General features: G+C 42.4%; 3 protein-coding genes across 17 annotated transcripts in view; 2 read left to right on the forward strand and 1 right to left on the reverse strand.

The window, feature by feature from the left end:
* The window catches only part of LOC110538675 (dynamin-2), a 37176-nt gene extending 25067 nt beyond the window's left edge, over positions 1 to 12109 (forward strand). For 6 of the 12 annotated variants that reach the window (XM_036938840.1, XM_036938843.1, XM_036938834.1 and 3 more), the window contains 7 exons: positions 1276 to 1386; positions 3143 to 3252; positions 3456 to 3567; positions 4730 to 4894; positions 5146 to 5369; positions 5725 to 5967; positions 7053 to 9742. In XM_036938840.1, coding sequence (XP_036794735.1) covers positions 1276 to 1386; positions 3143 to 3252; positions 3456 to 3567; positions 4730 to 4894; positions 5146 to 5369; positions 5725 to 5967; positions 7053 to 7122 — 1035 coding nt within the window. In that variant the 3' untranslated portion in view covers positions 7123 to 9742. Of the gene's footprint in view, positions 1 to 1275; positions 1387 to 3142; positions 3253 to 3452; positions 3568 to 4729; positions 4895 to 5145; positions 5370 to 5724; positions 5968 to 7052; positions 9743 to 10430 lie in introns of those variants that run through there. The other 6 variants (XM_036938832.1, XM_036938833.1, XM_036938835.1 and 3 more) reach the window with 2 other exon arrangements.
* Positions 9599 to 17517, reverse strand: tmed1a (transmembrane p24 trafficking protein 1a). 3 transcript variants are annotated; one of them, XM_036938845.1, is made up of 5 exons: positions 16975 to 17517; positions 13941 to 14038; positions 13510 to 13696; positions 13094 to 13321; positions 9599 to 13060 (listed from the first exon to the last, which is right to left on the reverse strand). In XM_036938845.1, exons 1-4 carry the CDS (start codon positions 17164 to 17166, stop codon positions 13103 to 13105), a joined length of 696 nt encoding a protein of 231 aa, XP_036794740.1. In that variant the 5' UTR covers positions 17167 to 17517; the 3' UTR covers positions 9599 to 13060; positions 13094 to 13102. The 3 variants fall into 3 exon arrangements, with proteins under 3 accessions (XP_036794740.1, XP_036794741.1, XP_036794739.1); XM_036938846.1 differs by having other exon boundaries at positions 9599 to 13321; positions 17297 to 17517; XM_036938844.1 differs by having other exon boundaries at positions 9599 to 13321.
* Positions 17518 to 19708: 2191 nt separating this feature from the next.
* On the forward strand, positions 19709 to 26986 carry light (TNF superfamily member 14). Of its 2 annotated transcripts, XR_005034827.1 has the most exons (5): positions 19709 to 21100; positions 22470 to 22503; positions 22668 to 22754; positions 22943 to 23390; positions 25398 to 26986. XR_005034827.1 is itself a non-coding variant. In NM_001124567.2 (4 exon segments), coding segments are annotated over 4 exon segments (717 nt in total). In that variant the 5' UTR covers positions 20522 to 20899; the 3' UTR covers positions 23338 to 23576.
* The last annotated feature ends 602 nt before the right edge of the window (positions 26987 to 27588 follow it).

The following is a 27588-nucleotide window of genomic DNA, read 5'->3' on the forward strand; positions in this document are numbered from 1 at the left end:
TTTCTGATGTCAACTTTATTTTTCAACTCCTAATATTGAACATATTACACTAATTAAAGATAATTACACTCACTGGTGTATCTGACATAGGCTTTGAAACAGCACCTGTGAATAGACTACCACTGTGGCAAGTGCTGCTGCAAAGCTTTGTTGACTTGGACATACATTTTTGTCCAGACATGGCTAACCTTTGTTTAACCAGCGCTAAACAGTTGTTCTTAGCGAAAATGTGTTTGGAGTTACCTTTTCTAGCAAATAGGCTGTTAGTTTACACTTCCTCTTCCAGTTATATGTGGGGAGGTCAAAATAATGAAAAACTATTTACCAACTATATTCATTTTAAAATGTTATTACTTCTGCTTGACATTATCATTCACCTGATAAGACAAGTCGTGAAAACAATGTTTGCTAACTTAGGATGGGGTTCCCTGGGTTGTCGGTTTGCCTGCGAGGGCGTCCCTGGGCGTAAAAAGGTTGAGGACCCCATACAACTCGTCTACAGAAAGAACCTCTCAACCCTGCCTCATCTCTCTTCCCTCTCTCCCTTCCTTAAATCCTTTTATTTTTGTTCATCCCTCTCTCTCTACCCGTCCACTCCGTGAGCTGTGGCTCAGTCTACCCGTCTCCATTGTCTCTGCATATCGCTGTATTCCTCTCCCACAGTCTGGCCCTCCTCCTCTTGCCTCTCCATCTCCCTATGTCCTGTTCCTTAGAAAGGTGTTTATCCTCCTACAGTGTCCTACGCTGGAGTGTATGTCTGACGACTCTGCCCAGTTAACCCACTAACCCTAGTCTGTTTTGGCTAACCGTGTATAGGCTAGCTTTTACTGACCCGCTCACTCTAACATACCACCGCCGACCCTTGATCCCTGACCCTGTGTGGGTCCCATTTGGTCTGGATGACCCATATTAGTTAGTTTTGAGGTCATTAAGGTTTGTTTGAGGTTTCCTGTTTAAATCTCCACACCGTATGCATCAGGGATCATGTTCAGAAACATTGTTGGAATTGTAAATCTTTATACTCAGAATAGAAGAGTTCATTTAGAGTATGTAGAACATCTTAGTGCTTATATTGGTAAGACAGGATCAACCAAACTCACACTGAGTACCCAGGTAAGGTTTTTATTGGTCAGTTAAGTTAGTCATATCACAAGATCTCCAGGAGGTAAATCATGAGTACTTTAATGACTTGTTTTCCCTCCATCCTCCTGGTATACCTTGTCCCCCACCACCCCTCGCTCCCCTGTTCCCCCACCCCTATCTCTCCCCTAACAGGTCATCCGCAAAGGCTGGCTCACCATCAACATCAGCATCATGAAGGGAGGCTCCAAGGAGTACTGGTTCATCCTTACCGCAGAGTCACTATCCTGGTACAAGGATGAGGAGGTGAGTGTCTAACGCTGGGATAAGTACAACACAAAATAGTACAATACAAACTGGCAGAAAGATTCTGCTACTACTCCATGGGCTGATATATGATCTGCATTGCATGCTCCCTCCTCCCTCTCATTGTCATGGTGGAGAATCAGACCCGGCCAGAGCCTCTCACCAGAGCCCCTGCTGGCTGGTAGTTAGATGTGTCCTGTGTGTGTGTCCCGGCCCAGCCTAACCAATGTGCAGACTACTGTTCAGCTTCAGCCTGATGAACAGGTAGTCTGAACACTGGGCAGGCGGGGGGGTGAGGAGGGGGGAAGGTCCGCGGGGTCGCTCCGGCTGCAGGTCACTGCCCTAGAGACAGGACAGAGGTGGGGGGGGGGGGGGGGAAGCGATGGAGGGAGAGTAAACATTCCTCTGATAAAGAAAGCAACCAAACTCAGACTGAGGTCCAAATATATATAAATGTATTGACTAATTTAGTATGTTGATGTAATGGAGAGATGTTGAGCATACAACTTTGTTTTAATAGAATTGGATCAACTTAAAGTTCCAACAGCCATTACTGTATTTACTTTGTGCACATGAACAAAACAGAAAAGTGTTTTCCCACTCTGTGACCACACTACTCTCTACAGTCAGATTTAAAATGCTCTGTAGGCCATTTCAAAGGCTGGAAAATATATGGAAAAGGCATGTCGATGATACTTTATGATGTTTTACTGGAACAAAGTTGAAATAATATTAAAGAAGTAAACCAGAAGCACTAGGGATCATCCTAGGCAAGTTAAACATTTACAGACGGATGCATTGGGAAATCTAGTCTGACTGTTAAACTTACCATTAGTTCGGTCAGAGCAGCCCAGGCCTTGGCGAAGATGTCCCCTCTCTCAGTGAAACACAGAGCTTCAAAAGATACCGCTGACCAGAGCTGAAGACAAACCTTTAACCTGTCACTCTGACTACGCCTCAAAACAACTGGTACCGTTCAGGTTTGACCAGTCCTCTGTGGAGGAAAGAGCGAGAGAAAGAGAAGGAGCAGAAGAGGAGAAGGAGCGAGGGAGGATGGTGGAAGCAAACTGACGTGGCAGGCGGGTTGAAATGTTCCAGCAGGGATCTGCCTTTGGAATTTGCAGGAAATCGTACTGGGTTACTGGGGGCGGGTTGGGGGGGGGGGGGGGGGGGGGGGGGGGGTGGGAGGTGTGTGGGGTGGGGGTGTATGTTTGTCTTGGTTTGTGGTTGTATGCCACTTTCATTCGTCTATGTGTTTACGTGTTTGCATTTGCACAAGCACATGGGTGTTTGTATGTTTTCATGTGTGTGGTTATATATTTGTGTGTGTGTCTGTGTGTGAGACTAGGACATTGGCTTAGAGTGATGTAACTGTTGGGACTGAGCGGCTCTCTGTGTTAGTGCAGACATAAACGCTTCCAGATGCTTCTCCTCAACAGTTCAAAGCTGGCATCCCTCCCCCCATCTCTCTCTCTCTCTCTCCCCCATGCTCCTCCTCTCTCCCTCTCTTCTCACCAGCCTGGTGGTCTGGGTCTTATACAGAGGAAATGCATTCCTCTCTCTCTGCTCATTGGTGGAGAAGCCTAGTGTTCTATTCCACTGTTTTTCAAAGTTACCCATGAAGCAGTTTCTTCATGGCTGTCTTCATGGCTTCCTCTTATTTGTGTACTTTAGTGTTTTTAATGGCTTCAAGGATTTGTTTCTCAATAATTTTTTTGAGTTCAGATCCCCCGTCCCCCCTCTCTCTGTGTTTTAGGAGAAAGAGAAGAAGTACATGCTTCCCCTAGATAACCTCAAGCTGAGGGACGTGGAGAAAGGCTTCATGTCCACCAAACACGTATTTGGCGTCTTCAACACTGAATCCAGGTCAGGGAAATGGATGTGTTGTGTATCCTGTTCCATGCAAGTCTGTCATTTCAATTCAGTGAATCAGGAAGTGAACTGACATTTAAATGTTACAAAATTCTCATCGAGAAGCATTGAGGGAAATCTACTTAGTGAATTGACTGAAATTAAATAGAATTTACACCCACCCTGATTGTGTTTGTGTTTTGCCATCCATCAAGCAGGAATGTGTATAAGGACCTGCGTCAGATTGAACTGGCCTGTGACACCCAGGAGGACGTGGACAGTTGGAAAGCCTCCTTCCTGAGGGCTGGGGTCTACCCTGAGAAGGACCAGGTACTGAACCCAAACTCACTCAAATAGTCTTTGGGTCGCTTTCCCAGACACAGAGGAGGACTAGTCCTGGACAGACTTAAGGACATGCTCAACAGACTTAAGGACATGCTCAACAGACTTAAGGACATGCTCAACAGACTTAAGGACATGATCAACAGACTTAAGGACATGCTCAACAGACTTAAGGACATGCTCAACAGACTTAAGGGCATGATCAACAGACTTAAGGACATGATCAACAGACTTAAGGACATGCTCAACAGACTTAAGGACATGCTCAACAGACTTAAGGACATGCTCAACAGACTTAAGGACATGCTCAACAGACTTAAGGACATGCTCAACATACTTAAGGACATGCTCAACAGACTTAAGGACATGCTCAACAGACTTAAGGACATGCTCAACAGACTTAAGGACATGCTCAACAGACTTAAGGACATGCTCAACAGACTTAAGGACATGCTCAACAGACTTAAGGACATGATCAACAGACTTAAGGACATGCTCAACAGACTTAAGGACATGCTCAACAGACTTAAGGACATGCTCAACAGACTTAAGGACATGATCAACAGACTTAAGGACATGCTCAACAGACTTAAGGACATGCTCAACAGACTTGAGGACATGCTCAACAGACTTGAGGACATGCTCAACAGACTTGAGGACATGCTCAACAGACTTGAGGACATGCTCAACAGAGATTCTCCATTGAAAGGGTTTTGTCGTCCAGGACTAGGCTTCATCTGTGTCTGGTAAACCGACCCTTGAAGTTTGAATGTTAGCCGAAGCAGAGGTCAAACGAACGGATGCGTTGTGGTGACAGCCTTTGTCAGTATTTGATGAACACTAGGCATGCACCTATACTTCTTGATGACGTCACTGATGATTGTCCTACTGCTTGTTTCTTCTCATGCACGCCAATTCATGGGAATCTCAAGGGAGATTATGAGGTACTAATATCAGAGCGATTGGATGCATGATTCACAATGGCATACATCTACCGCAAAGGTATCCCAATGGCATGCAGTAGTATTAGCTATCGTGTATTGACCTCAAACACTCAGAGAACAGGTACGTGTGGCCTCAATTCAAAGGACCTGTTTGGACCGGTCACGTGTCCTCACTCAGAAGTAACGTCTCGCTCTGTGTTCCTCAGGTGGACACTGAGGATACGGCCCCGTCAGAAACCTTCTCCATGGACCCCCAGCTGGAGAGGCAGGTGGAGACCATCCGTAACCTGGTGGACTCCTACATCGGCATCGTCAACAAGTCCATCAGGGACCTCATGCCCAAGACCATCATGCACCTCATGATCAACAGCGTGAGTGAAAAAAGCCTAGAGACAGTCTATACTGAGCAGGCTCTGTCTTATAGCAAGGGATTCCATCACACAGCTTCGTGTACCTTTGTGTTGTGTTTCCACAAGCGCCGGGGTGTTTGTGTTTTCTAGCATCACTGAAGATCGACTATTCAGTGACTCCATCTTTCCATGCAGACTAGTATGATGTGAGTAGTGAAAGGAGTAGGACACCTCTGTTTCTCTGCAGTCCATGGTCTTCCTCTCCTCCCCAGGCTAAGGACTTCATCCACTCAGAGCTGCTGGCCTACCTGTACTCGTCAGGGGACCAAAACAGCCTGATGGAGGAGTCAGCTGACCAGGCGCAGCGCCGCGACGAGATGCTCCGCATGTACCACGCCCTCAAGGAGGCACTGCACATCATCGGTGACATCACCACCACCACCGTGACGGTCCCCGTGCCGCCGCCCGTCAACGACAGCTGGATGCAGGAAGCCAGGTGTGTGTGTGTGTGTGTGTGTACACATTCACACATACAAAAGGGATTTGTTGACTTTGACATTAATGTGGATTGAGTGAATGTACCTTAAATTCTTTCATTCATGTAATGGAAGATGTTTTGCTTCATCCATTGTCACATGTGGGAACTAAAGGGGGTCATGTGGGAACTAAAGGGGGTCATGTGGGAACTAAAGGGAGTCATGTGGGAACTAAAGGGGGTCATGTGTAAGAGACTATACAGTCGACCAAAGCTTATTATCGTTGTGCAGTGTTTGTATAATGTATATTTCATTGTCTGTCTGTTCTTTTTCCATTCCCCACACCTCTTTCTCTCTGTTCTCGTCTCCTTCCAGTCCTACCCCCCAGCGCCGCCCCCCGGCCGCAGCAGCCCCTCCCCCAAGCCGTCCTCCTGCAGTGAGTGGCCCAAGGCCGGGACCACCCCTCAACCCCTCCCCAGCGTTTGGGGGGCCCCCCATCCCTTCTCGCCCGGGCCCGCCGCCCAGTAACGCCTTTGGCAGCAACAACCATCAGGACCCTTTCAGTGCCCCCCCACTGATCCCCTCTCGGCCCGCTCGCATCCCCCCTGGCGTGCCCAGGTAAGACCACCTCTCAGGAGGGAGCAGTTCCTACCTACCTATATCCTCACACAGGAATAATGTCTCCTCATCAACACTATATTAACCTGTGTAACCCTCTTAATTCATTGTTGAATTGCCAGGTTATCACTGTAACTGCAGCACCTGGCTCTGACAGACTGTTGACGTCAATAGATGGATTTAAGTTTCCTCCCAGTCCCACCTTTCACATTACTACTTTAACCTTTTCTTTACACACTTCTCTTCCTTTCTCTTTCCTCTATCGTGGTTATCTTCTCGGTTTCATAAACCCCATCTCTTACCTCCTCTCTCTTTTGTGCTCAACTCTCTTTCTCTGTTTCTTCATCTGTTCTCCCTATCTCTCTCATTGGGAGTGTTTCTCTCCATTCATGTCTCACAATCTCTCTTCTGTTCTCCCGTCTCTCTCAGTGGGAGTGTTTCTCTCCAGTCACGTCTCACAATCTCTCATCTGTTCTCCCTATCTCTCTCATTGGGAGTGTTTCTCTCCATTCATGTCTCACAATCTCTCTTCTGTTCTCCCGTCTCTCTCAGTGGGAGTGTTTCTCTCCAGTCACGTCTCACAATCTCTCTTCTGTTCTCCCTATCTCTCTCATTGGGAGTGTTTCTCTCCAGTCACGTCTCACAATCTCTCATCTGTTCTCCCTATCCTCTCAGTGGGAGTGTTTCTCTCCATTCACGTCTCACAATCTCTCTTCTGTTCTCCCGTCTCTCTCAGTGGGAGTGTTTCTCTCCATTCATGTCTCACAATCTCTCTTCTGTTCTCCCGTCTCTCTCAGTGGTAGTGTTTCTCTCCATTCACGTCTCACAATCTCTCTTCTGTTCTCCCTATCTCTCTGTGGGAGTGTTTCTCTCCATTCACGTCTCACAATCTCTCATCTGTTCTCCCTATCTCTCTCAGTGGGAGTGTTTCTCTCCATTCACGTCTCACAATCTATCATCTGTTCTCCCTATCTCTCTCAGTGGGAGTGTTTCTCTCCATTCACGTCTCACAATCTCTCATCTGTTCTCCTGCTCGCTCTGTCTGGGTTTGTTTCATTGCTCTCTCTCTCTCTCCCTCCCTGCAGCCGAAGACCCCCTGGCGCTCCTCACCGGCCCACCATAATCCGCCCTGCCGAGCCCTCCCTGCTAGACTAGACTACCCAGTAGAACCAGCCAGGCTCACCTGTGTGTGTGTGTGTGTGTGTGAGACTGTGTGTACTGAGGCCAGAGGGGAGGGCTAGAGAGCAGGGGAGGAGGGGGCCCCTATACAGTATCTATGCACATTGATATCTGCTATTTCAACCAGACTTATCTAATGTAGTCGACTCAAACTGTTCTCTGATATAAGCTGCTAACCCTCCCTTAGTCTCCTACACATGTGGGCTCTCTGGTCTCCACATTCTAAAGAAGCAAAGGAACCATAACCACTTGACTCCTCAGAATCAGAAGAGATGTAATTACACTGTTTTGGATATTGTACCATATGTATCAAAAGATTCATCAAGACTTAATCGCTCACCTTTGACCAGCAGGGTGCAGTCACGGCATCCGATGTGGATGGTTACATGGAAGTGACATGACCCTAAGCGAACTATTTTTTGTGGTAACAGAATTGTTAATTTCCTCTCTGAAAATGTGGACGACAGCATAGTCCACAACCTTTCTAAACATAAAAAGGCTAGCTACCCTCCCTCCCTCCATCTTTAGACGTGTCCTCACCTCGTGCTCTACTACACCCGACACCTCTGTGTAATATACGCAGACATCCTGTTCATTTTTTTGTGGTTTTTCTAACTTGATTTCATACGGGAAAATAGTTATTATTACGACTACGGTGGTGTTGATGAATACTTTCTTGTTATTTTATTTGAGTGACTTGTTTTAATGCCCCCTGTATGTAGCTTTAAAACCAGTCTCAAATCACAGCAAAAGGAGGCATAAAAAGACAATTTAGCAGTGCAGGGCTACACATGAGGCTGAGAGCAGCCTTCTAAAATGTGCCTGTTATTATTGGAATGTCCTGCCACCGCTGAGAAAATGTAATCTAGATTGACCACTTGAAGCACTTCTGTGTACATCCATACATCCAGTGGTAGTGTTGAGGTTGTCATTAATTTAAGACTATGCACAATAAACAGAGAGAGAGTTGTCAGCACTTTGAGATGATTTCTCCACACATCTTTAAGTATAGAGTTATCCCAGCACCTTAAGTCAATCTCACTGAGGCCTTAGCCAACCTTCATTCAAAGTCCCATTCAGGACAAGGACGGGTAAAGGGGAGAGTACAGTAGGTTCTCCTGGAGGAGGGTGAGAAGGTGGAGAGGCGGGAAAGGGAAGGGGGAGCTATGTGGTTAGAGCTGGAGAGACGGCGGTTTAGGACCGACACTTCTTCCTGTCACAATTCAATGGTAATTTGTCTTTATGGACGAGAGATCCTCCCGGTGTCTTGGAAACACCGTTGTACATAGCTGATGGACAGTCTCAGTACAGACACACAGAGATGGTGATGTCTCCAGTTTTAAAAAGAATGGATGGAGAATGATGTTTAATGGTGTTCATTGAAAACCAAACATTTTAATGTGTAGTAATCGTTATACTAATTGAAGCACTAACACACAGCCGTTATATTGACTTCGCTTGGGATGTAGGGAAATGTTGAGATTTGTAATCTCCAGATCGCATTAATTCATTATTTATAACCCTGGGCATTTGTCATGTATCGTTTTGATAGAAATGATGTCAGCTGTATACTGCACCTTCAGTCTACTACTCCTCCTCTGGAAGGGAGACTGAATGTCTTTCTGGTAGCGACTTCCACTACAGGGTTCTAGTTGGAATAACTGTTGCCACTGGGAGGGTTTAAAAATGAGTGAAGAGTGTCTCTTCACAGATGGGATTTTCTACTGATGAATATCATTTGATTCCTCTGATGGTAATTTGATCATTGATTTTTGCTGGGTGAATTTTGGGGTTGGGATGGGGGGGGGAGTTTGGAGGGTGAGTGACAAATGGACGACATTGATGTTTTGATTTGGTGATGAATATTGAGGGTGAGCAGGGGGCGGGAGTTCAACTTTTGTTGCTCTTTCTGGTGTACATATACATCCTGCCTGGAGAACCTGTCCAAACTATATAGAGCTCAGTCCAATACCTTGTACCCCTTACAGATTGTGGTACAGGTCGAGGGTGAATTTGGTAAGAACGGTCTAAAACCATATTTTCTGGGCAGAATGTGCTTTTCTTCCCATACATTTCCCATCAGGTCTGTCTACAGTGACCGTGCTGCTAGTGGGTGTCTGACTCTGATCTCAGCTAACTCCAACTAAAGCCTCTGGGAAATGGAGTCTATCCATGCTCCAAAAGGTTTCAATCTCTTGACCAAGTATTGAACCCCTACTAGGAGGAGATTTGGCCTTACATTTATGCTGTCACTCTCTGATGTTGAAGAGTCTTAAGGGAATCGAAAACGTCCCCTCCTTATGAACGTCACCTGACGGTACCGGTCACTGTAGCCTGTCCCCCTACACCCCATCTCCTGATCTGTAAAGTGTAAGATGTTGGTGACGACCTTTTCTCCATAATGGATGCCCCCCCCCCCACACTCTCCATGCTCTGTATCTTTCATCTTGTGGGTGGGGGGAACTGACCTGCGTCAATCTTTCTTTAGTTTTTGCAAAGCCTTGTCAAGTGCCTCTAGTAATTTCCTGGATTTGAATAAACAAATGAACCCATTTGGAACATGAGCGCTAAATAAAGAGGTGTTGTGTACAATAAAGAGACTGGTGGTTGGTGTCTCCTTGTGTCTTGTGTGGTCCCCCCTCTCTCTCCTCTCTCATTGGTTGTCCTCATGGTTCTCTCTCCTGGTATGCCTTCCTCTCTTCTTCCCCCTCCTTCACTGTGGATGTTGCTATGGTGTTTCTGTGCCAACAGGCTGCTTGCCTTTCGACTTGAGTTAAAAGTGGAAGGAAAGTTGTGAAGGACAGGAATTCCTGGAATAATAACTTATTCATTCTTCTTTTTTCTTCCTTCCTGATGTTTCTCTGAATACAAGGTGCACATACTCTACTATACAACTCAATACTCTGCTGTAGTGTTAGTAATAATAGTGGTGGTGGGTTGTAGAAGGCCTTTGGTGTACAAGTATGCTGTTTTTCAATTAAATGTTCAAGTTTATGGTCTAATCAATTTGATTTGATTTGTCTCTTGCTGCACATAATAGATCACATTGCCTGTAGAAAACAGGCAGCTATGGTAATAGGAATCATTAGCTAAAGAAAGCAGGGAGATGTAAAAAATGTGATGGACACAAACACAATTTTAGGAAATAAATGTTCCTAAGTCTTCCCTTACAAAAAAAGGTCTGTTAGACCCCTTACAATCACCAAACTGTATTACGCATCAAAAATACTTGAATGGGAGAGAGTTATTAATGTTGGTCTGTCGTTATGATTGTCCCTGAACAGGCGGCCTGCTCCTGCTCGTCGTAACCAGTGGTGACCTTGCCCCAAAGCAGGATAGGATTGGGGGTGCACTGTCCACAAACCAGCAAGAGAACCAGACCTGCGAAGAATCATAAACCTTGAACACCTTAACCTTAAATATTCTCCAAAGAACAGGTTGCAGAGCTGATTAAACTCTAAAAGCCATAACTTAGTTTATAACATGAAATACAAGAGGCAGCTTTTTCAATGGCAACTGTCAAACGTACTCGTTTTACAATAACTGACGGCATTTCAGGAAAATCAGCCTCCTTTAAAAGTTTTTTTTCATAAAGTGAAATTGAGATAAAAACAGCTGCATTGGGCCTTTAATAGCTGGCACCTACCCAGACTGTTCTAGAAGTGTGGGGGGTGTATTCTGAAAACTCCAACCCCTCCAGGGGGTTTAGCGAGCTGTAGCCTGGCTGAATTCTGACACCACTCTCAGTAGGGGTTCAACTTCTGTTCACTATTTCCATACTAAACAAACATTGAGAAAATGAAATTATTTTTGTATTGATAAAATTGTTTGCTCATGTGCCAAATTCGTAATGAAATCCAGTGATTGTTTGTGTTAGCTATCTCCTGGGGCATAACCTCTCCTCTTGGTTTTATGTACAGTGCAGTTTTAAAATATGGGCATTTCTCAACAGATCCGTGTCTGAATGACTATTGAACACGTTTGTAGAACACTCCTATAAAAATGATTGAAGTGTAGAAGTTTGGTTTATTTAGATGATTGTAAATACATTGTGTGTAGGTGGAACTGTAGATTATTTGAGAATTGACGTGTCAGTTGGGGATGAGGGATGATGACAGCCCTTAATATTATATGGTAGTGTATTGGGAGGGCCCCAAAAACCAAACGGTAAGGTGACTATTTGAAGGGATGAGGTGAAGAATGTTAGGAACAGCTCAATTAATCAGGTAGTGCTGGGTCCTCCACTGCTGAGTGAGCACAGAAGTATACAAAGCTTTTAACAGCGAGGGTCATGTCATGTTCAGAAGAGAGCTTCAAACCATGCATGTTCCAGTGGATGCCTTGCACAAGGGTCAGTCGGTAGAGCATTGTGCTTGCAACACCAAGGGTCGTAGGTTTGAATCCTGCCTGGACCACTCATACTGGAAATGTATGCGCGGATGACTGTAAATCACTTTGAATAAAGGCCTCTTCTATATGGCATATGCTGTATGTTATCTTTATACTGTAGTAAGGATAGTATGGATAGTTGGATAGTTGTATGGATAGTTGTATGATAGTATGGATAGTAGGATAGTTGTATGAAGAAGGGCATATACCGGTAATGTGATTATAATGTAGTACAGTGTCAATAATAGATCCAACTGATGTCAACTGCAGAACTTTGCGATATGCCTTTAATCCAGTGCTGTTTTGTGGTAGCCAATAAGATTGCCTTATTTTCTTTTGCTGCACACTTTTGACACTCAAATTTCAAATGAATGATTGGATCTGGTTTTGTGGTGTTGGAGGTGTATATAACAACTATGCTTGTGGTTGACTTTGCAACATTCTCCTGGCAGGGATAATTTTTTGAATGTCTCAACTCTTTGGCTTCGTCTCACCAGATCTCTGGCAAACACTATATTTCAATAAAAATGTAATGTCTGTAATTCAATAAAACCATCCCATGAGGACAGCCATTGATGCATGTAAGACTTATTTCTCTTGCCTCATAATTAACAGACTGATAACCACTGCAGCTTTTAATGTAAGCTTGCGGGATCAGTGGCTTTGCAAGGCTACTCTTTCTCCAGAATTAATTTATTTCAAGAGTATAATGTTTTTTTTTTTGTGTGTGTGTTTATTTTGCTGTAGTTGTGTTATAACCATGTCATTAAATAAATTATATTTGTAAAGTCACTCTTAAGATACCATGTTAAAAACATACTACCACATGATCTGCTATTGCATTGGTTTCTTGTTTGATAGATTGACAATAAATTGTCAAAACATCATTATACAGTGTTTATGACTCACATACAAACATGCACTTTTCTGCCACTCAAAAGCTGAATCAAGCTCATCACACACAAACATCACTAAATCCTTACTAACAGTCATCACTGTTGTCAATAGTGTCTCTTCTTCAATCTCTGAAACCATTACTTTACAGTGGGGTCCTGTTAGTCCCAACACCCTTCTATGGCATCTTTGATGAAGATACCACTGGGAAGGGTGTGGGGGTGGTGGAAAATACCATCGGGCCGTGTGTGGGTCTGCTGGAATATATCACTGGGCATGATGTGGGGGTGGTGGAAGATACCACTGGGAAGGGTGTGGGGATGGTGGAAGATACCACTGGGAAGGGTGTGGGGATGGTGGAAGATACCTCTGGGAAGTTTGTGAGTCTGCTGGAAGATACCACTGGGAAGAGTGTGGGGGTGGTGGAAGATGCCACTGGGAAGGGTGTGGGGGTGGTGGAAGATACCACTGGGAAGGGTGTGGGGGTGCTGGAAGATACCACTGGGAAGGGTGTGGGGGTGGTGGAAGATACCACTGGGAAGAGTGTGGGGGTGGTGGAAGATACCACTGGGAAGGGTGTGGGGGTGGTGGAAGATACCACTGGGAAGGGTGTGGGGGTGGTGGAAGATACCACTGGGAAGGGTGTGGGGGTGGTGGAAGATACTACTGGACACTAGGGTTTGCAGACCCTCTTGTCGTCGAAGAGGCGTCGGAGGGTGTAGACCTGTGTGACGGCCACGGTCAGGATGACCAGGAGGCTCATGGAGGACCAGAACGAGACCCTCCACAGATTGTCCTCCAGTAGATAGCGGTCCCGGGCCTCGAAGGCCCTCAGCATGGTCTGAAGCTGCCGGCTCCGCTCCAGGTGCCTGTGCACTGAGTCCATGGTCTCCTACAGGGAGAGGCAGGGAGAGAGACAGTGGGTAAGGTGGGAGAGGATAAGAGAGAACACAGGAATGTATTGAACATTGAAAGCAGGAAAGAGATGAAAAACGTGAAACAGGAGAGACGAACAGGATGAAAAGACAAAATAAAGACACCAGTCCCAGTGGCTGAGCGTTTGGGTCCTGTCCTTCTCACCCTGATGTCTTCCAGTTTGTACTCCACCATACTCTCTGGCTCGGCCATGTCAGCCCACTCTTCATCGCCCCAGGTGTCCCCAGGCTGGCCCTCTACAATCACCTCGAAGAACACCATCTTCTCAGAAAGCTTACTGAAGCTGTTGTCAAAACACAGCCGGTAGTCTCCATCCTCTGTAGGCTCCACCCTGGGAGACAGACCAATGAGGAAGAACAACATGATGTCAGAGAGGGTCAGAGCAAGTCAGACAGTGTTCAGACTGTCATATAGAATAGTGTAGAACTTTACTGTCTGTAAGCCAGAGGATGGAAAGGTGTCTTTTGCATCACCTTACAAAAACTTTGAATCAAACACCATCGAGCATGGTGAGACCTTCATACCAGAGAAATTAGAGGAGGTCAGGGTTGTGTTAGTAGGTTCTGCCCACTCACGTGTGGATGCCGTCAGATGTCCTGAACTCAGAGGCCAGCTTGTATCCGCTGGGGGAGATCAGGGTGAAGCCCACATCCAGGCCTGCACCTGCAATCACCTGGAACAGGAGGGAATGGATGAAATGATATTATAATCTAACTCAAAGTGTTTCTATGAGAATATCCAGTGTTACAGACAGACACTATAGACAGACTGAAATCCACCATGTCTACACACACACACGTCTTCACTTCCATACATACTGTAGACACATGAACACTGTGGTGGTGGTATAGTCAGTGTTGTAGTGGTACCTGGAGAAGTGATTTTACACTAATTTTGGCCATTCCCAAAATGGCACGGCCGACGACGGAAAAGTGCCCTTTGTAAAAAATGGAATGGCAAACAGTGGCATACACTCTGAATGGCCTAAAATGATAAATCCCATTAAGGTCTTTCACAGTCAGGCTGAACCAAGCTGTACCGTGCTAATAAGTTAACAGGCTTACTATTGAAACAGATAAATTAGGCTGTCAACTGAGTCAGAAATTCAGTCAGGTTTTTACTTTTTTTTTGCTTTCAAAGTCACATTTAACAGAAAAACTGGTCTGGGATAAATAAATAAAAAATGTTTTTGAATGTAGTTACCTTTCAATTCAAGTGCACAAGCACCCAGCACTGTTGTTTGGTTAGCTGTGTTTCTGTAGCACATGATATGGAGTTTGCAAAACAAATGATCACTGAATTGATGCAGGTAATCATGATATAATTCTGCCAGGTAAGCATAGACTACTTTGTAGCTAGTTAACATTTCATTGACAAGGATTTTGGGAAAGCCTCTATGCATTGTTACATTTTTCCTGATCCTTAATTGTTTGAAACCGGGATATTTTACTTCATATGAGTCATGTCTTACTTTGCTTCAAAGTAGCCTAAAGCCAAAATCCCACCATCGAAACGTAGAGGCAATTCCTTTAGAAAGACTTCCTCATATGCGTTCTCCTGTACTATTGGTTTTCTATACATCTTCTGTCATTGTCTAGCAGCCAAAGGCATTATCCTAGTCATATTAGCAACCCATGATAGCTGTTACATCTTTAGATCTCCCTTCTTTCTACATTTCTAACAGATGTTTCCATCTCTGTCCATGAAATCGCTTTTTAGAACAGTGTTGTCATTCAAATGTCATTTTGGAACATTTGTGCATAGGTCTACCTCATAATAGTTTAGCAACCTTTTAAGCAAAACATTCTGATCTGTTCCATCAGCCTTATTAACTGATATGGCGTATACCTCCACTACACTAGTATATGCAATGCCAACTGTGAGTATATGCAATGCCAACTGTGAGTATATGCAATGCCAACTGTGAGTATATGCAATGCCAACTGTGAGTATATGCAATGCCAACTGTGAGTATATGCAATGCCAACTGTGAGTATATGCAATGCCAACTGTGAGTATATGCAATGCCAACTGTGAGTATATGCAATGCCAACTGTGAGTATATGCAATGCCAACTGTGAGTATATGCAATGCCAACTGAAAAACAAGTGGGTATACAGTGTATACCTGCATATACCTTCCACTACAACAATGGATATAGTATTTGTTCCAAGTATTTGCACAGCTCATGGTTCATCCGGTCATTAGCAGTCTCAGATTGCCATATTCAAACTCTACAACACAGTAGATATGAGTTAAAATAGATCCACCAGGTCAGGATCAACCGACAGTAGCTTCAGCTAAAGCTACAATCCAACAGCAAGGAGAGGCTAGCCAGTATACCCACTCCCCAGCACCTGTCTGTTCATGTCAAAGGAACACCCACTCCCCAGCACCTGTCTGTTCATGTCAAAGGAACACCACTCTCAGGCAGCAGAAACATAAGGAGGGAAACACAGCATGTTAGGCAATATAAACTAGGCCTTAGGCATGAGTCACTACCATTGCCAGTGTGGTGTCATTGTCTTGGTTAAGAGAGGGTAACAGACGGACAGACAACCAGGCAGACAGACACACACCACAGACTGCTGTATAAAACGTCCCAATCCCCACAGTCCTTCAGCTTGCTCTCTCAAGCTGTCATCTCTCTCAGCCCTGTACGTCTCAGCTGTTGCTGTGTGGATACCACAGTAAGCCTGCCAGGCTCCACACACACACACACACACACACACACACACACACACACACACACACACACACACACACACACACACACACACACACACACACACACACACACAGTCCACAGAAATGTGTCACAGCTTGGCGGGTTGGGTGGTGAGGAACATGACATCCTATCACAGTCATGTGTCTGCCAGAGGACCTTGGTACAGTGTGAGGATTGGGAACAGGGTTTCCAGTATGTAGAGTAGGCATTGATACCGTAGCATGATGAGCATCACTTCAACTTTAATCTATGAAGAGCCTAACCTGTAGTGGTTTACACTTTTATACGAGTCAACTGACTAACTCTGCAACCGTGTCTTCTAAATGACTAAAATGCTATATATAAATTGTAACAAGGTCGGGCCAGGGATGGCGCAGCTTCATATTTAATATGCATTTTGCAGCAAAGCGCATGACTACTAACACAGCAAGTAGGCCTACACTTGGTGGTAATCGCTCTCCTTCTCTTTACATGTCTAGAGGAGAAGAAGAAGCCACAGGCCTACTACAGCTACTATAGCTCAGAGGTTAGTTAGAGTATCTGGCCTTATGCTGACACAGTGGATCCCTTTGTAAACACTTCCCCTGCCTTGACCCTTCATGCCGATGCCAGCAGCTTGTCAAGCTGGCTTTGTCTTATAGACTCCACCTGTATGGAAGGAAGATGCCTTATCTTATTATTTGCATCTGAGCAAAGTCCTTTGGCTGTAACAATAAAGCATCCAGTAACTGACTGACTAATGCAACTTATAACATTGTTATAATAGAGGCACGAAATTGCACCACACACACACAAACACACGGAGAGAGAGAGAGAATGACACAGAGAATGTCAGCTCTGTTTTCAGTACCACAGAAAACTAAATTGTCCAAGACTGCTACCTGGTATTCTACTTCCAGGCTTCCGTTCTTCGTAGCTGTTTGGTAGAAACATTCTGTTCTACCTGCAGGGAGTTGAAACGTGAATTCAGTATCTTGGCTTTGTCCCAAGCCTAAAGTGAAGTCCACAGATACAACGAAACAAGACAGCAAATAGAGTCTTACAGCAACGCTCAGATCAAACATGGAACCCATTTGTAGCCTAGAAGCGACTTTGGACTTCAGAAAAAGTTACAATCATTGTTGACTCATCGGTAGCCATGAATGCTTGTTCTTGTAGTCTAGTAGCCTACTTCGCTTCACTCATACCGCATTGTATACGTACATATTCCATAGACTGTCAGCGACCACGAGCTGTAGGCTATTTATTGCTTGTGATCAAAGTTAGTCATAGCAGGAATCAAGTCGCCTACTTCACCGAACAACTAGCTTCAGATCAGTTCTGACCACTGTGCGCGCAACTGAAAGTGAGTCGATTTTTTGACATCTCATCCAACAAAATAACCTATTATATCGAAGTTAGATTAGACCACTGGCAGAAAAAAATCTCACCCTGTTGCCCTTCTTTGACAATAACTTCACAAGTAGCGCGTGTGATTGACTGGAAGGGTGTGCAATACCAATGTATAGCAGTGGTGTGAAGTACTTAGGTAAAAATACTTTAAAGGACTACTTAAGTCTTTTTTTTGTATCTGTACTTTACTTTACTATTTACATTTTTTGACAACTTTTACATTTAATTCACTACATTCCTAAAGAATATAATGTACGTTTTACTCCATACATTTTCCCTGACACCCAAAAGTACTTGTTACATTTTGACAGAAAAAATGGTCAAATTTACACTCTTATCAAGAGAACATGCCTGGGTATCTCTACTGCCTCTGATCTGGCGCTCACTTCGTTTGTAAATTATGGCTGAGTGTTGTAGCATGCCCTTGTCTATCCGTAAATAAATGAAAAAACAAGAAAATGATGCCGCCTGGTTTGATTAATATAAGGGACTTGAAATAATTTATACTTTTGCTTTGGATAATTAAGTATATTTTAGCAATGACATTTACTTTTGATACTTAAGTATATTTAAAACCAAACACTTTAAAATATTTACTCAAGTAGTATTTTACTGGGTGACTCACTTTTACTTGAGTAACTTTCTACTAAGGTATCTTTACTTTTATTAAAGTATGACAACTGGGTACTTTTTCCACCACTGCTTAATATAAGGATTTTTAAATGATTTATACTTTTACTTTTGATACTCAAATAGTATTTTACTTGGAAACTTTCACTTTTACTTGAGTCATTATCTATTAAGGTATTTTTTACTTTTACTCAAGTATGACAATTTGGTACTTTTTCCACCACTGGGGTTATGTCAGTAACCTCCGGTAGCCGCTAGATTATGCTTGTAATAAACAGAGATGAATGGTTTATCTTCTGAATGGTTTAAGCTACAAAATATTATGACCCCATCACTGAAAGACATGACTCTCAGGAACACATATGTGACCCTCTACAATGCCCAGAAGCCACTCAGAACAGAGTGGACAAGACCAGACACTACACCAGACTGCACAGAAGATCATACAAAATGATTGCCTGATGACCTTCTGAACTTCCCATAACCTTGCATTTCAGTTACTTCAAACCATACTTTCTTCAGATTGAAATACTTTCAAAAGCACTGTCAGACTGATTTGTAATAGACCATTTTTAAAAAGTCAACATTGGCTTTTGATTATATCACCCTTTTTTTTACATGGTGGGGTCACAGGTTTTTTTAAATATCAAAAGAGTTTGGGAACCCCTGCCCTAACCTAACCCTAACCTTAACCTTAACCCCAAAACCTAACCTTAATCCTAACCCTAAACCTAAACCGTATCTCCTACACCTAATTCTAACATCAACCCTAACTAAACCCCTTAGAAATAGTCAAAAGTACATTTGTTTACTATTCTTTTCTGGTCACCACAAGTATAGTTAAACACACACACACACACACACACACACACACACACACACATCCACACACACACACACACACACACACACACACACACATCCAGTGAGCACTGACTGACGTAGGATGTCCATGGATGTTGAAAATTTGGTACAATTTGGTCAGTCCACTTTGGTCTTGATTTGAACGTCAACAGAGGTTGATTTCCAGACCGGCCTTGATTTGTGCCAAGAATAATAGTCTATAATTGGTTCAGATTTGATCCGCTCTGGACCACCCTTGATTTGGCCTGAACATAGACATCTATGATTTCTTAAGATTTGGTCAGCTCTGGAGGGGCATATGTTTGGTTCAGATTTCATCCTGTCTGGACTAACCACATTTTTATCAATGTCCATAAAATACGTTTTCAACCTTCACTTAGAACTGAAAATGAACGTGACTTCAACGTCCGTAATTATTTATTTTCAACTTCTTTCCAACGTCTTTTTGCTCACTGGGCACTCATTTAATTAAAAATAATTTGCCAGAATTGTCCACTCAGTAAAACATACACATCACATAAAAGTTGTCTAGATAAAAACCCACATACACAACAGCATACACAGCATACCTAGTAGTAAACATACAAAAATATGTACACACATACAGCATATGCCTTGTACATACCATTTTTAAGGACAACTTGTTGTACGTTTTAGTTATATGACATATGCTTTTTTAGAAGTGTGCATTATGGTCAGAGAGGTGGTGGGTGGTGCTATGACAAAGGAAAAGCTTTACATGCTTATTGCAATGTGCTCTTGTTAGTTTGGATGAGGTTTAATCTTTGCCTCTGATCTAAGATCAGATTTCTAACACCCCAGCCTGATAGCTAAGGGGGTTTGGAAATGGTGCTGATCCTACATCTGATTATGAATATAGGTTCAGTTGTAGATTATTTTCACTAGTGGGTAATTGAAAAGTAAAATAATTGAAAATGACTTTTAGAACACACCTTAGAGAGCATGCTGAAGCTATATATGGACACCCCTGCTGTGTACCTTTCATCCACTTCCTGACATAGTAAACCCCAATCCATCTCCAAGTACCAAGCAGAGACACATTTTTCCAGTCTTTGGTATGACTTGACTGGGGATCGAACTCCCAGCCTTCCAATGTCAGGGAGGGCAAAGCATGATCTTGACAAAGCATGATCTTGACACAGCATGATCTTAACACAGCATGTGGTAAAAAACAATACCATGAAAAGTCTTAACAACACAAAAATAACAATACAATGAACCATATGTTGTTGTTTTTACTTGAAGCTGCACTGTAAAGGAACATGAATATATTGGTCTTGTCATGATTTTATTGTTTTTGCTGGTAGAGTAGATAGCAGACCACGCTCTACCAGATCAGATACTCATCATGAGAGTTGGTGAGAGTGAGTGAGAGGAAGTGTGAACAGAGAGACAAATTATTGCGAAACTCCATGTATGCTGTAGTAGGCTAGAGTGGGAGGGTGTATGTAGTGTAGTGGGGAGGTGATCATACTCAGTGCATGGCCACTCTATAAGATGCTCATTTGCATTTGCCTCGCTCTTTCTGACTGATTGAAACTTAACACCAGAGGTAACCGTTCTCTCTCTGTCAAGATTTATTTTGGTTAAGACCAGTTTTGCTTTCTGTGACTGCTCTTTGGGGAGGTGGTCGTTTCTGTGAAGGATTTCCACATTTCTCATATCTAGAAGTGGAATTTGTTTCTTCCACTACTTTTTGTCTTGTCTTGTCTGCTGACAAGACGACCTGAGGAGTCATACTGTACAACCCACACTAGTGCTTGGTCTTGCTCTGGGAAATCTCTCTGTGTCTCTCGTTGTGTTCCGGGACCCCTGGTGCGTGGACCTCGCTCATTTACTACTTGACTACCTCTTGGAGGATCCTTTTTCAGTTCCTTATATTCTCTGATCGGAGAGATCATGGCTGAGGGTGGTGTCCCGTACCCCTCCGTGTTCATGGTGGATAGCCATGCAGCCTACCCACCGCTGCCCCCCAAACCGAGACCTCCTGGTCGGGGTGGTGTGGCCCAAAGCCTGCTGTTCTTGCTGGTTGGTCTGGCTTTGTGTGGCTTGGCCATAGAGGCCTGCTTCATCTACCACCTCTACTCCAAACAGGGATCTGTGAGTATCATCACCATGAGGTGGCTTCTACCCGTCTCCATCTCTGTTCTGTCTCCCTCAACACCTGAGAGTCTCTCTTCACACATCTCTCTCTCTCTCACTACACAAATCTAGTAACAACTATGTATTCTTTCTACTATGTTCTTTCATCTCTCACTGTTTTATTTTCCCCAATCTCTTGCTCTCAACCCCACAACGTGTACAACTATTCTCAGAAACATCTTTTGTTCAATCCAAAATGAAAGTGAATACATTTCCAGTGTCATTAGTTGATGTGTTCTTTCTCTCTCACAAATACATGTACAACCCATGTGCATCATCATGTGGGAAATAATTGCTTGATTTGATTTACTTCGTAGTCGCAGTCGACAAGACTGAAATGATGCAGAATGCACAGTTACATCAAGACAATACGTTAAAAACCCAAGATACTACATTCAATTAATAAATGATTATTTATAAAGTCACATTTGGTTACCCTATCTCTATGTATTTTGTACAATGTAGTAATTTACTGTTGGCCTTTTACATTTGTTCCTTTACTCCATTTTATTATGGCATTATCCTGGTTGAGAATAGAGTAATGTGTGGTGATATGTCACTTGGAATATTGGAACCTTGCTACAATTGGTTGTTTTGTTAGACTCTAATTGTGAAATAATTTTCCAAGTCTATAGGGAATAGAAAAAAATATGAATTTCCGAGTTACCAGTGCATTATTCACCACGATGTAGGTTTTTTGTCCTGTCAATTTTGTTTTATCTTGTTACAGGTCTCATGACAGCATAGTGAAGTTCTGTCATGGTCAGCAGTTTCTGCCCAAAGTTTGAGTTGGGATTCCCCTTGATATACGCATTTAACAGTTTTATTCATTCTTGTACATTTGGCAACAGTTGAGATGGAGAAGTTTATCAGAATTGGGCATCATTTCGGAGAATATGAATGTTCCGTGACGTACCAGGGGCCAGCATTCCATGTTCCACAGAATTGGTTTGTTGGTCAGGTGTTTGTGGTTATGTTGAGCTTCATGTGACATCATTTCCCCTGACCCAATCTGGTGGCAAGTGTGTGATGGTTTATTGGAAGAGGATAGAGCTAACCTAGTCTCGCTGCATGCACATGTACTGACGGGAAGACGGGGTGGGGTGGTCTGGGGTGGGATGGGTGATCTACTTTGCCTAATTACCAGAAACCATAAGCAGTTCTGTTTATCTTTCCTGCGTATCATCTAATAAAATGTAAAGGTCACATTGCTGAAGGCCCAAAGAACCACTTAAATAGGAACAAATGAACATTCTCACACATGCCTGTACTGTATTACCACAAACCTCTCTGTTCACTATGATGAAATCTCTATTCTCAACTGCAGGTGGAGTCAGGGTCAGCTGGTATGAGTATCCAAGGTATGTCCCATACTATTTCTCCTTCTCTTGTTCAAACACTGTGACAAAATGACAAGGGACTCATCTTTGGTAGAGTATTTTGTACACATTTGATAAATGCATTTCTGAATCATTCACCTTCTAAAATGTGCATCACTTCAACATAAACTTTGTTCCCAAAACAGACCATGAGGAATTTCCGAAGGAGGTTCCCCCAACTTCAAGACCAAACCCTATTGTGTTGCCTTCAAAACCTGTTGCACATCTGACAGGTAAGACCATTACCACCAGGCCATTTCAACTACACACAACCCTTTATATTAATATTTGGTCATGACAGAAGAGGGTGAAATAGAAGTACGTAGTAGTACATCAGATAGTATGGTGTTTGAAATAGTACATGAAGATAAATTCAAATGACAGAACTTTCCCCACATATTGACCTGTATTTGTTCTCCAGCTGGACCTCAAGCACCCCATGGAGATGGAGTCATGGTATGGAACATGCAGGCAGAACCAATCCTCCATGAAATGGAGTACAAAGATGGGAAGCTTGTCATCCAGAAGGAAGGCTACTACTACGTCTACTCTAAGATCTTCTTCAGTGAGGTCGATGTTGCGTTCACACACTCGGTCTGCAGAACTACTCCACGGTACCTTGGGAAGGACATTGAACTCCTTAAGTCCAGGAGATATCACCCCAAGTTTGGGAAAATGATGTCCACATCAAACAGCTACCTGGGAGGGGTGTTCCACCTCTTTGAAGATGACTCCATCTTTGTCAAAGTGAAAAATGTCACTCAAGTTCGGATACAACATTCCACAGAGAACGTGTTTGGTATCTATATGATATAATACGGGTTGATGATGAAGATACTTTTTTTTAGATAGCTGGCTGATTATCATTGGTTTAAGGCATAATAATACTGTAGGCCAATTTACATGTAATATTGCTACGCAGGGCCTTCCCCCTTCCCGGCACATCCTCATTTTCTTTAAACAAATCCTTGCATCAAGATACATTTCGATGAGTGGAAAGTGTACTGTTGAAGAAAAAGCCCCTTTATAATAAATGTGCCATACACTAGGCTACAGTTGAGCAGAGGCGTTTTTAGGATTTCCACACATGGATTTTTTTTAGCAGGGTCGTAAAAGAATCTGCCTTTTAAAAAAGGCATGTCATGCAGTTCTACGTCATTTACATGAAAGACATTAGTTGAATCTTTTAATTACCACACAACTGACTGAAATGACTGGATACTCTGACACTGACAAACTGAGATCAATCTGGTCTTGAATTCAAACAAACAATAGCCCAGGCCAATGAAGCGACACACGGATTGTACAATATTCAGAGGAAATATATATATATATATATATATATACAGTATATCATCGGTTACAGTGGGTTACTAAATAAAACGTTGAGTGGCACACTGACTCACCTGATGATGAAGATGAAGCCATAGGCTTCTCACGGTGAGGGCTGATGCGCTAGCTGTGGCAATAGCCTATCTCAAGATGAGCTACTTTGAAAAAACAGTGCTGCTGTTAGCTAAAAATTGGGAGTTGTTAAGAATTTTTTTTTATTGGTTCTAATTGGTTCTAAGACTGATCAGTCTTCTCTTTTCACCAGTAGGCATTTGTTTTCCAAACAGTGTGTTTTTCCCACAATTTCATTTTGAAATCTACAATCCATAGATCCATAGATGGCAGTTCCCATTCAAGTCAGAACTGGCATCCATTGCTAATTGTGTACCCATGAGTTTAACAGTCAAATTCCCAGGGTAAGAGGTTACAAAACATTTCAATGGAGTATATATCTATGGCCAAAAAGCAACAAGCTGTAGCCTATTTGGGGCGCATGACCTTCCTGACTGTAGGCATACCAGTATCTGCCAAAATAAAGGAAACACTCGAGTAACCAAGGGATACAGTATGTTACGGTGTGGGGTGCATTTTCCTGGCATGGTTTATATCCACATGTATAATCTAAGGAGCATGGAAGCTGTTCTGGCAGCTCATAGTGGCAGCACCCTTTTAAGACACTTTTTGTTGGTGTTTGCTTAATTTTGGAAGACATCTATGTGCTTGTGATAAAACTTCATTCACAGTTTTTTTTTAAATAAACGATTTATCCTCTGTGGCTAAATTATGCTCTCAGTGTATTTTGAATATTGAGAGCCGGCGCCTGTGGTTGGATAAAAAAATAAATATATATAAAATAAAAAGTATTATTATTTTTTGCCTCTTGGGCCCAGTCCTTGACTCACACAATTGACCAGTCCTATTTATTTATTATGCAGTTATTTTTTTAAAATTATTAATCAATTACCCAATCAAGACAGGGGACCCCCTACCTCCTCTCCTCCCCCCATCTGATGATTAGTAGAGCGGCAGCAGGCAGCAGCTAGACTCATTGAGAGCAGGGTCCTGAGTCTTCCTGTGATTGAGTATTGAGTGAAAAAGTATCAAATATATGCTACAGATATAATATATACTACATATATATATATATATATATATATATATATATATATATACAGTATATATTTCCTTAATAATTAAACATTTATTTAAAAACAAAAAAATGAATTGCTGCCTCTTGGGCCCCCAATGGGCCTGGACACAGATGTTTCAGCCCCGGTAAACCCCTGCATTAATCCGGCCCTGTTGCTAAGGTAAATCATAAAATTTGACAAAATTATAATATATTGATTGATTTAGCTTTTGTAGAATAAAACAATTTTTGATCAGTTTTGGTGGTGAAAGTGCTGAATGACATTATTAGGGATGTTTGTATTCACTCAGTGTTACTTCTCTTTTGTAAGTAGTGTTGTTATTGATGGGGGTTTTGGTCAGGAGGATAACACATTATGTTGATAGTTTTTTAGATAGCTGGCTGATTATCATTGGTTTAAGGCATAATAATACTGTAGGCCAATTTACATGTAATATTGCTACGCAGGGCCTTCCCCCTTCCCGGCACATCCTCATTTTCTTTAAACAAATCCTTGCATCAAGATGCATTTCGATGAGTGGAAAGTGTACTGTTGAAGAAAAAGCCCCTTTATAATAAATGTGCCATACACTAGGCTACAGTTGAGCAGAGGCGTTTTTAGGATTTCCACACATGGATTTTTTTTAGCAGGGTCGTAAAATAATCTGCCTTTTAAAAAAGGCATGTCATGCAGTTCTACGTCATTTACATGAAAGACATTAGTTGAATCTTGTAATTACCACACAACTGACTGAAATGACTGGATACTCTGACACTGACAAACTGAGATCAATCTGGTCTTGAATTCAAACAAACAATAGCCCAGGCCAATGAAGCGACACACGGATTGTACAATATTCAGAGGAAATATATATATATATATATATATATATATATACAGTATATCATCGGTTACAGTGGGTTACTAAATAAAACGTTGAGTGGCACACTGACTCACCTGATGATGAAGATGAAGCCATAGGCTTCTCACGGTGAGGGCTGATGCGCTAGCTGTGGCAATAGCCTATCTCAAGATGAGCTACTTTGAAAAAACAGTGCTGCTGTTAGCTAAAAATTGGGAGTTGTTAAGATTTTTTTTTTATTGGTTCTAAAGACTGATCAGTCTTCTCTTTTCACCAGTAGGCATTTGTTTTCCAAACAGTGTGTTTTTCCCACATTTTCATTTTGAAATCTACAATCCATAGATCCATAGATGGCAGTTCCCATTCAAGTCAGAACTGGCATTCATTGCTAGTGTACCCATGAGTTTAACAGTCAAATTCCCAGGGTAAGAGGTTACAAAACATTTCAATGGAGTATATATCTATGGCCAAAAAGCAACAAGCTGTAGCCTATTTGGGGCGCATGACCTTCCTGACTGTAGGCATACCAGTATCTGCCAAAATAAAGGAAACACTCGAGTAACCAAGGGATACAGTATGTTACGGTGTGGGGTGCATTTTCCTGGCATGGTTTATATCCACATGTATAATCTAAGGAGCATGGAAGCTGTTCTGGCAGCTCATAGTGGCAGCACCCTTTTAAGACACTTTTTGTTGGTGTTTGCTTAATTTTGGAAGACATCTATGTGCTTGTGATAAAACTTCATTCACAGTTTTTTTTTAAATAAACGATTTATCCTCTGTGGCTAAATTATGCTCTCAGTGTATTTTGAATATTGAGAGCCGGCGCCTGTGGTTGGATAAAAAAATAAATATATATAAAATAAAAAGTATTATTATTTTTTGCCTCTTGGGCCCAGTCCTTGACTCACACAATTGACCAGTCCTATTTATTTATTATGCAGTTATTTTTTAAAATTATTAATCAATTACCCAATCAAGACAGGGGACCCCCTACCTCCTCTCCTCCCCCCATCTGATGATTAGTAGAGCGGCAGCAGGCAGCAGCTAGACTCATTGAGAGCAGGGTCCTGAGTCTTCCTGTGATTGAGTATTGAGTGAAAAAGTATCAAATATATGCTACAGATATAATATATACTACATATAATATATATATATATATATATATATATATATATATATATATATATATATATATATATATATATATACAGTATATATTTCCTTAATAATTAAACATTTATTTAAAAACAAAAAAATGAATTGCTGCCTCTTGGGCCCCCAATGGGCCTGGACACAGATGTTTCAGCCCCGGTAAACCCCTGCATTAATCCGGCCCTGTTGCTAAGGTAAATCATAAAATTTGACAAAATTATAATATATTGATTGATTTAGCTTTTGTAGAATAAAACCATTTTTTGATCAGTTTTGGTGGTGAAAGTGCTGAATGACATTATTAGGGATGTTTGTATTCACTCAGTGTTACTTCTCTTTTGTAAGTAGTGTTGTTATTGATGGGGGTTTTGGTCAGGAGGTAACACAGTATGTTGATAGTCTGCCCTCAAGAACAAGAACAAAAGAACTGCATGACCGTAACCTCTGTATGCTAGGGCTCAATGCATATTTACAGACATCAGCTCTTTATTCTCTTACTTGTATGTTATATTGACCTGATTAAAAAGAATATATATATATAATAGTATAAGGAAATACATAATATAGATATAGAGAAAAATATTTAGA

The sequence above is a fragment of the Oncorhynchus mykiss genome, chromosome 12 (genome assembly GCF_013265735.2).
Source record: "Oncorhynchus mykiss isolate Arlee chromosome 12, USDA_OmykA_1.1, whole genome shotgun sequence".
Lineage (NCBI taxonomy): Eukaryota > Metazoa > Chordata > Actinopteri > Salmoniformes > Salmonidae > Oncorhynchus > Oncorhynchus mykiss.